General features: G+C 43.6%; 1 protein-coding gene across 2 annotated transcripts; it reads left to right on the top strand.

The window, feature by feature from the left end:
* The first annotated feature begins 365 nt into the window (after positions 1 to 365).
* On the top strand, positions 366 to 9,048 carry Nanp (N-acetylneuraminic acid phosphatase). 2 transcript variants are annotated; one of them, XM_059259652.1, is made up of 2 exons: positions 366 to 505; positions 7,815 to 9,048. In XM_059259652.1, the coding sequence occupies exons 1-2, from the start codon at positions 416 to 418 to the stop codon at positions 8,469 to 8,471; spliced, it is 747 nt and encodes a 248-aa protein (XP_059115635.1). In that variant the 5' UTR covers positions 366 to 415; the 3' UTR covers positions 8,472 to 9,048. The 2 variants fall into 2 exon arrangements, with proteins under 2 accessions (XP_059115635.1, XP_059115636.1); XM_059259653.1 differs by lacking the exon at positions 366 to 505 and adding an exon at positions 1,001 to 1,154.
* Positions 9,049 to 10,320: the final 1,272 nt, after the last annotated feature.

Here is a 10,320-nt window from a genome sequence, read left to right as displayed (position 1 = left end):
GACTGCACAGTCACCAAAGACAGACCAGTCAAGTGCCTGGAGAGTTGCTCCAGTGCGGTTCGGACGTCCTTTTCAGCCCATACCGCAGAGAAAGGAAAGCAAGCCCACCAAACCATTAAAAGAGAGACCCGCGCTTCTAACCATCCACCCACCCATTAGCAAGCAACCATAATACGCTCGCACCCATCTCGCGCACGCGCACCGTCTACAAAAATCGATCCTCTCCGCGTCTTGCGTAATCCCCCGGCTCTCACATGCTCAGGTATTGAGAGCATCTCGCGGTAGTTCCACAGAGGCCCCGGCGGTTCAGGAGAGTCAGGTGACCCCCGCGACTCCGCCCAACTTCTCTTGGCCGGCCTCGCGCGTGCGCGGTGCGGCGGGGGGCGGCTCGCGGGCGGCTCGAGCGGCCGAGGCGATGGGGCTGAGTCGTGTGCGCGCGGTCTTCTTTGACCTGGACAACACGCTCATCGACACGGAAGGGGCGAGCCGGAGAGGCATGCTGGAGGTAAACGTCCCCGCGCCGTCGCCCTCCCCTGCCGGGCCAGCGCTCTGCGGTCCGCTCCGCACCCTCAGGTTCCCCGCCGCATGCCCCCGGAGCTGCCTTCCCGCGCGCGGGGCTGGGTGCTGGACTCTGAACTGCCACGACTGCAGCAGAGTCACCGCCACCTGCCGTCACCCGGGCTCGGGTCACCCGGGCTCGGACGGCGCGGGACGGGACCGCGCGCCCTCCTCCTGCTGCAGTCCCGCGCGGGATGGGCTGCGGTGGGTTTGGGGGAAAGAGGCTCAGACAAGGTTTTCGCCCAGGAAGTTACATAACTCTGAGAGACGGGCCTGGACTTAACCTGCATCAGAGTGGGTTTTTTTGTTTTTTTCCTGCAGGCCTCTCTCTGGCCTTCCGGGCTTTCTGGTGTTGAGACCCTCGGGATATAAAATGCTGAGAGGGCATTCTTTTAGTGAGGCATTGCTGATCTGCATCCTCCTTCCTGTAGCTGCAGATGCTGTCGGACATCGTCCTCGTCTTCTCCAGCCCTTAACCCACCCCTACTTTCCTTCCTCTGCCTTTGCTTCAAGGAGAAACCGAAGGACTATCAGATGTGGAAAACACACTAACAAAAGCCAGCCCTTTCAATACCAAGGGTCCTATGCTTCATCAGGTAGTTTTTGTTTATCCGGATCTTAAACCTTTTCCATTTCTTGCCGCATTTCACACATGCAATTCGTGTCTGTCTCATACTTTATTCTTTTTACACAACACCTCTCTTGGACTGTGCTTTTCTGCACAGCTACGTTTTTAGGAAAATCTACACCCGTCTATCTCCGTCAGGTCTCTCCTCTATGTATTTCTAAATCCATTGGCAGGTAGCTTCTGTCTCTACCATTAGAGTACAATAGGCTTGCTAAGTGGTTGGTTTGCTCCCGAAGTGCCAACGTCACTAGGTATGTTGAATTGGTTTTGGGTCATGTGTTTGTGTGTGTGTTTTCTTGGTTCTGAGGTTTGAACCTGTGGCCTTGCCATCGTAAACAAGAGTTTTCCACTAAGCTATTTCTCCCCACACTTGGAATCAGTCTTAACTGAAGCTTTCCACGCTGTTGATTGCCTCTTGCATTTTGACACCCTCTCAATTATCTCTGCCTGCAGACAGTGCATACTTAACCTCTGTTCTTATCCAGCTCAGCCGAGTGTTTGGGAACTCAGTTTTTGCTTTGGGCTGTTTCTTGTTATAGGCCTCTAAAATCGTACATTTCGTTTAAATCACAGTTCTCCCAATAACAAGTGCCTCAGCAGGTTCCCTGTCTATGCTTAGCCTCAGATCCTTGTAAAATTTGAGTATTAGGCTGTGTACTGCTGTTAGGTAGTTTTAATACAATACATAGGAAGAATGTAGCACCCAGCACTCACTTAATGAACTCTGTCCTCATGCACTCTTGCCTTAATTACAGAAAGGCTCAACCTATGTAGATTTTTGCTGTGGTCTTGTCTCCAGGCTGACCACATCCAATTCATCATTTCCTACCATGGTGAGCTTTGTTTTTTGTATTTTTAAAACAAAAACTTACTTGGGAGACTAAGGCAAGAACATCACTTGAGCTCCAGAATTTGAGATCAATCTAGGCGACATAGCGAGACTCCTATCTCAAAGCAACACCACCAACCCACTATATTTCTCCATGGTGTTAACACCATATTTTTTTTCTTATGGTATCTCTTATTGCACCTGCCAGAGGATGTTATCAGTTTTTGCAGCTCATGCCTACAGCTGAATCCTGAGTTTACTGAAAGGGAATATGCTGTCGTAATTATCTTTGTTTGACATGTAGTAAATGCTGAATGAATCCTGGATGGTGGACAAAAATTCAGATCTCCAGTCTTGGTTCTTTTACCACCTCATTTATTTATAAATAGTCTGTGAAATTAGCACAATTAAATGTTGTGTCGATTTTATCTTATAAGGTTGTAACATTCCTTATAAATTTTTACCTATTCTAAAGTAATATGGCAGCTGTCATAAGCCATTCTGAATGATTTATGAGGGGCTAAGAAACCATCTGGCCTTTGCCTTGGGAAGGAGTATTTCAACTTTACTTTTTAAAGAGTCGTTTGGGAAAGTTCTTTGCATTCTCTTTAAGCATATGTCTTAGTTACTGTACTGTGGCTGTGACAAAACCATGACCAAAGCAGCTTACAAGGGGAAGCATTTAAGTCAGAGCTTACTTAACGTTTTAGAAGGCTAGTCTGTGATCTTCATGGTGGGAAGCATGGTAGCAGGCGTGCATGGTGCTGGAGCAGTAGCTGAGAGCTCTCATCTGACCTACAAGTTGGAGGCAGAGAGCAAGACTGGGCCTGGCTTTTGAAAACTCAAAAGCCCACCCCCAATGACACACCTCCAACAATACCACACCTCCTAATCCTTCTTAAGTGGTTATCAAACAGTCAAATACATGAGCCCTATTGGGACCATCCTTATTCAACACTACAGCATGCTTTTATAGTCAAGAAGAAACATGCATAAATGTATAGTTTCTTATTGAACAGTGTAGCTGGAATCCTAATTGGTCTTAATAATAAAACCCTGCAGCCAGATATCAGGGTAAATGATGAAAGATTAGAGAGACAAAGGAACAAGCCACAGCCACCTCTTACCTCACCAACTCCTCAGCCTGAAAGGGCTGAGCTCCTTCCTGGCTCTGCCCACCTTATATTCCTCTCTCTGCCCAACCATATCACTTCCTGTTTCCTCCTCTCTAGTGCTAGGATTAAAGACGTGTGCCTCCCAAGGACTGGGATCAAAGGCATGAGATTGCAAGGGCTGGGATTGAAGGTGTGTGCTCCACTGCCTGGCCTCTAAGGTTAGCTAGTGGCTAGCTCTGCACTCTGATGTCCAGTCATGCTTTATTTGCTAGAGCATGAACAAAATATCACCACAGAACAGATCAAAAGAAAATCATTTGTAAATTAAATGTCTGATTGAAATAACTGTGAACATGATAAATGCATTTACAGATATGTTAGAAAAAGTAGAGGGAGCAATGTATTGCATTTTTAAGGTAGATTCATCACATTTGGCCTTAATGAGTAGATTTTGTTTGACTTAACTAGAAATAACAAGGACCATCTGGGCTGAGGATGTAGTTCATTTGGTAGAATGCTTGCCTAATTTCCACAAATCCCTGGCCTCAGTCCCCAGAATCAGATAAAATTAGGCATGGTGGTACATGCCTGTAATCCCAACATTCATTTTGTAGAGGCAGAAGAATCAGAAATTCAAGGTCATCCCTCTGATACAAAGAGAGTTTGAGACCAGCCTGGACTACATAAGATTCTGTCTCTAAAACTTTTTGGTTTTTTGAGACAGAGTTTCTCTGTGTAGCTTTGCGCCTTTCCTGGAACTCACTTTGGAGACCAGGCTGGCCTCGAACTCACAGAGATCCACCTGGCTCTGCCTCCTGAGTGCTGGGATTAAAGGTGTGCACCACCACCTCCCAGGTTAACATTTTTTTAAAAAATGGGGAGAAAAAAAAACAAAAAACAAAACAGGTGGAGGAGCTGGAGAGATGGCTCAGGGGTTAACACTGGCTGCTCCTCCAAAGGACCTGAGTTTATATCCCAGCCATGTTGGATGACTCACAACCACCTGTAACTCCAGCTTCCGGGGATCTGATGCTTTTTGGCTCCATGGGCAGCCCAACAACACATGTGGCAGACATGCATACATACAGCTACATAAAAGTAAATCATAAAAAAATAGTAACAAAAGTCATTTAAACTTCTGGGCTGTTTAGCAGTCATTGTGTGTGTGTGTGTGTGTTTTAATTTAGCCCCTTCACATTCAAATGACAGGCATTCAGAAAATACTTTCTTAAAGTGTTACTGTTATATCGTTCCCAAACTAATCCTCAGAGAGTCTTGTCAAATAAGTTAGCTTGACTCTTATTGTGACAGTGACTTTAGTTCCAGGTCCGGGGAGTGGAAAGTAGAAAAGGTCTTTCTTTTCATAGATGTTTCTTTCTAAGCTGTCACCCCAAGTACAAAATGTCCTTACAACTTCAAGTTAGAGGCCTTTGTCCTCTACTTCCAATTGAGCCCACACTTACTTTGAGAGAGGGGCTAAGAGAGTTTGTAATAATAGGTGCTGATTCAACTTAAGCGGTATTTCTGTTTGAACTAGTAATATATGGGTGACTGATAAACTTTTTTTTCTAAAGATTTTGATATTTTTATGTGCATGGGTGTATGTTCATGAGTGTGCATGCACATGTGTGTTCAATGTGGGGGCTGGAAGAGAACCTCTCATGTGTCATCCTCAAGAACACTATCTGCCTCCTTTGCGACACGGTCTCTTGGACTGAAGCTCACCAATTAGATTAGACTGGCTGGCTAGTGAGCCTTTAGGATCTTCCTGACTGGACTTCTAGTGCTGGGATTGCAAGTACTTGTGATTACTCAGCATTCTACCATGAGTTATAGAGATCGAACTCAGGTCTCTGCACTTAGAAGGTGTTTTGCCCACTTTGCCATCCCTCAGCTCAAGATATATGGCAGTTAGAATAAGAATGGAAGGTGTTTTGCCCACTTTGCCATCCCTCAGCTCAAGATATATGGCAGTTAGAATAAAAATGGCCCCCATATTTGAATGCTTAGTCATCAGAGAGCAACATGATTTTAGAAGAATTGGGAGGTATGACCTTGTTGGTGTAGGTATGTCCTTGTTGGAGGAAGTGTGTCATGGGGTGGGCTTTGAGGCTTCAAAAACCCATGGTAGGCCAGCATCTCAGCCTGCAGATCAGAATGTGGCTCTCAGCTCCAACATCAATCCTGTCTGATTCCACCATGATAATGGATTAAATGCTTTCCTTTATAAGAGTTGCCTTGGTCGTGGTTTCTCTTCACAGCAGTAGAACAGTGACTAAGATGTTAATATGATTAAAATGATATTGTCATAATAAACAAATCTGATAAGTTGTTGTGTAGCAGTAATGGTGTGACTAATGGGAAAATTAATTACAGATGTGATTAGGAAAGCCTAATCAGATTTGTGCTTTTGGAGGTCCTTGACCCTGCATTTACAGAATCTCAGAAGTCAGGTTATTGTGCTGCCAACTGCAATAACGGGATAGTGGATCATTGTTGCTTTCTACTCTGTCAACCAGGCCTGTGTCACTTGACCATGTTGCAGTGGGCTGCTGCAGCTTTTAGAGTGCTCTTTGCATACAGCTGAAGAGTAATTGAGTTCCACGTTGTTTTTGTTTTAAGATGGTGGCACAACCATGGAGTTGGAAAGGCTAATTTTCTGTGTTTTGCCTTTGCCTTAAATTTTTAGGACTGATGTATTTTTCTTGATGAATAAAACTTTTCTTCTTGCAAACTGGGGCAGGAGGATCACTGTAAGTTTAAGACCAGCCTGGGCTATAGAGTGAGAAAGCTTGTTTACACAGATAGCCTGAAATACTTGCTTTTCCTCTGTTAGAAGGAATTCTTATACTCTTTAAGAGAAGAAACTGTTTCATGAATACCTTTCCCCTTTTCAGTATGTAGTTTTGGAGTGAGCAGTGTGCCGCTTGCCCCTTGTGTCATTCTGTCTCATTGGACTGCTTTGCTTCAACAGACATGGGTTTTTGATGGTGGTGCAGGAAAGGGCCTTATGCATGTTAGGCCCATGTTCTTCGGCTGCTGAGCGGCACTCCCAGCCATCATAGCACAATGCCTTGCACTTGTTTCTGAAGATCAATATTTGCCTTGGTATGACAGACTTTAGAAGCACATCCTTCAGTATAGGTAATTCATTGGAAGGGTGTGGGAGATAAGAGTAGGGTGGCTATTACGAAGTTGATCATGATCAGGTGACTGCTGGTATGAGACACCAGTCTAGAATGACACTGTAGAGCATGCTTCAGTTGTCACAAGAAGCAACAAAGGTGTGATGTTTATCCACAGCTTCTGCCTCTTGTTGGCTGAATGCTGCTCCTAGGGCAACACTTGAGCCCCAGTCTGCATGCTGGATGCGTCTGTGGATAAGCCTGTGAGCAGAGAAGTCACAAACTTGAGTATGAAACTGTGGGCATATGTAGGAAAAATGGGTGGGTGCAGAAGGGATTTGGGCAGCATCTGGTCAAGGGCCCTTCAGCATATCCGTGTCTCCTTGTCCTTTCCATTTTGGCTGACCTTGGCCTGCCCCTCTGGGGTCAGAATTCCATGCCCTTGTGGCTTCTGTGTAGAATGAGTTAAACCTCCCATGTCCGTGTTATCTGCTTGTCACTCTTGTTTTAGGTATGACTTCTCTGTCAAGTCTTATCCAACTATTCTTAAGAATGAATTCATGGCCAGGTGGTGGTGGCAAACTCCTTTAATCCCAGCACTCAGGAAGCAGAGGCAGGTGGATCTCTGTGAGTTCCAGGACAGCCAAGGCTACACAAAGAAACCCTGTCTTGAAAAACCAAAATAAAAAAGAATGAATTCAGTTTTATTTCCATCATCCTTGTCCATTTAATTGTCAGTGGCAGTCAACTCAGCATCAGTCAACAATGGTCACCTGTCTGCTTCCTTTTCCTGTGGTGATGCCCCAAGGATAAGGGACCCTGTCTCTATCAGGCAAACAAGTCTGCTGTGGAAGCAGACAAGTATGGATTCAAATCCCAACTCAGGAAATTTTTTAACAGTTCTGAACTTCCATGGCCTTATCTTGAAAAGGGAATTGTAGAGTTATAGCAAATGTTAAGAAGGTATATACTAATTCAGCCATAAAGCTAGCCACGTTTCAGCCCTTAATAAAGTTAAGATAGCCCAACAATGTGGTATAATAGGGCTGGGACTGTAGCTCGGTGGTAGAGTATATCTAATGTAAACAAAACCCTTGGTTCCATCCTCGGTACTCTGTGTGTGTGTGTGTGTGTGTGTGTGTGTGTGTGTGTGTGTGTGTGTGTTGTGTGTTGTGTGTTGTGTGCGGTGCTTTTCAGAAATTATTAAAATGTTTCACTAGATTTAAGCAAAATTCTTACTTTCATGTCTTCACGACCAGTATGAAGCATGGTAGGCTACCAACCCAATGAAAGGTTGTTTTTTACTTTATGTAAAGTATCATCATAAAATAGATGCTGATTTTTAAACATATGGGAATCAGAGATGAACACAGGGAGCAGGGGTGGGGGGCAGACAGATAATTGATTGTCTCTGGGGGTGGAGAGTCCTTAATTTGGTATCTCCAAAACTAAGGCCAGTTCCCTGTAGAGATGGTATGGTAATGGGAAGAAGTCTCTGTTTCTCAAGACATGACTGTTAAAGATGAGGTATGCTGACCAAGTTTTTTTCCTCTGTCTAGGTAATAAAGCTCTTACAATCAAAATACCACTACAAAGAAGAGGCAGAAATCATCTGTGATAAAGTTCAGGTTAAACTCAGCAAGGAATGCTTTCATCCTTACAGTACATGCATTACAGATGTGAGGACTTCACACTGGGAAGAAGCAATCCAGGAAACCAAAGGTGGTACTGACAATAGGAAACTGGCAGAAGAATGTTATTTCCTGTGGAAATCTACACGTTTACAGCATATGATCCTAGCAGAAGATGTCAAAGCCATGCTCACTGAACTTCGCAAAGAGGTCCGCCTACTCTTGTTAACAAATGGTGACAGACAGACACAGAGGGAGAAGATAGAGGCTTGTGCCTGTCAGTCTTACTTTGATGCTATTGTTGTCGGAGGAGAGCAGAAAGAGGAGAAACCAGCACCTTCCATATTTTATCACTGCTGTGATCTCCTTGGAGTGCAGCCAGGAGACTGCGTGATGGTCGGTGACACACTAGAAACCGATATACAAGGAGGCCTCAATGCAGGACTGAAAGCCACAGTCTGGATAAACAAGAGTGGAAGGGTGCCGCTGACGTCATCCCCCATGCCTCACTATATGGTTTCCTCTGTGCTGGAATTACCTGCTCTCTTACAAAGCATAGATTGCAAAGTCAGCATGTCTGTGTAGCACACAGAGGAACACAGCAACCAAGTGCAAAGCCAGTTGACAGGGGTAGAACTAATGAACACCGAGGCATTCTGTGTCTGTTTTCAGTTCCAAGAATAATGTAAGTGAGGGATTCACTGCCATGCTGTGAAGATCCTCCCAACCCTGCTGCTGTTGATAACCATAGGCTTGTGCTCACATCTGAAATCCAGGTTTTAATTGTGTAGTCCAGAAAACTTGAAGGAAGGCAGGATAGCTTACATGTGGATATGAAGGTACTGGTTTACAGCATAGAAATAGATATTTTTTTAAAAAATAGATATTCTAAAATAGAGATTCAAGCAACTAAATCAGGTTGGCATAAGTACTAAATCATAAAAATCAAAACATTTCATAGTGAAATTTTGCATATTTTAGACAATTTTTTTGTTAAAATATTTTGCCTACTTTCAATGTGTACGTTCTTATCTATATGATTTTTCTGCATGAATTTTGAAGGGCTTAATTTTTTGTGGTGTGAACATAACAGATTGCTATCATTTGGAAAAAAATAATAAAAATCAACCCATGGTGCTCCTTTTCCACACCATTTTGATAACTTCTATAGTGAGTTTGTGGCTTCCATAGTCTTTATTCCTAAAGAGTAAAAACTACCTTTTTTGAGGCACACAGTGGAGAGGACTGGACACTTTGCTTAGGTTAAGTGCTGGCCACATGGCACCAAAGCCATTTGCTCTTGTGGATCCACAGAAGAGAATTGCCTCCATGTGTTCTGACCAGGCAGCCTCCCTACTGGTCTGTTTTCTGGTGACTGTTTCCCCCAGATGACCAAACTAGTAGAGAAAGTTAGGTATGGAAAGCCAGGTGTGGTAGTACTCACCTTTAATCCCAGAACTCAGTCAGCAGAAGCAGGTAGATCTCTGTGAGTTCAAGGATACATCGTGAGAACCTGTCTCCAAAAAAAAGAAAAAAGAAAAAGAAGAAAGAATGAAAATTGACTTGAATGGCTTTCACAGTTACCTCCAAGTTTGAGGAAGCACTGTATCTCAGACCCTCTAGTGCTCACTTGGAGCTCGATTAATGTTCCATGGCAACATTGGCAACCAGGGAATTTCCCCCAGGCTGTTAGACTGCCAATCTCATGATTTTCTAACCAGACTTGGAATGTGTAGCTAATAAAGGAAAAATAATGAAATAAATATTACTTGAGTTGGTTTGAGTAGGTTTTAAAAAATTAGGAGAAAGCACTAATGGGAAATACTAGATAGTCTACATTGAGAAATATGTAGGTTTGACTTCAAGAGTGAGACAATCCAACTCTAGGTTCTGCCTCCTTGTGAACCTAATAACCATTGTTCTATGTCTACTAATAACAGCCAGATTCTCTGTACAAATGTCCTCTTGTGTTTGCTTCTCTTAGTTCTTTAAAACATGTGTCCTTCCTCAACTGTCCTGCAGTATGGCTGCTGTGAAGTAGGATGTTCAGGTACAGTGCCCATATGACCTTGATTAAAATGTACCTATCTAAAAATTGTTGAGTTTGAGTGAAAATAATTATGTACATGATTCTTACAATAGCAACCGATGTCACACTGAGGTCTCATCCTTCTAGCCATCCCACAAGTAGTAGACACAGATATGCCAGGTCATCTTTATTATGCTAACTAAAGGTTTTTCATTCCTAAGATGTTAGCAGTTATTCAGCAAAAGTAATCTGGGAAAAATACAAGTAAAATTACTTGTCTTCATAGCATGTCCCAGACAGTTTAGCGTGCAATATCTCAGTCTGTCCATACCTTCCTCAGGAAAGAGTTCTGATGCTCTACCTTCTGATGGAGTGTTACATAAATAGTAAAGGTATTTGAATAGG

This window comes from Peromyscus eremicus, chromosome 4 (assembly GCF_949786415.1).
Source record: "Peromyscus eremicus chromosome 4, PerEre_H2_v1, whole genome shotgun sequence".
NCBI classification, from domain to species: Eukaryota; Metazoa; Chordata; class Mammalia; order Rodentia; family Cricetidae; genus Peromyscus; species Peromyscus eremicus.
Note: the sequence above shows the minus strand (reverse complement) of the source record. Positions and strands in the feature narration are given on the sequence as shown.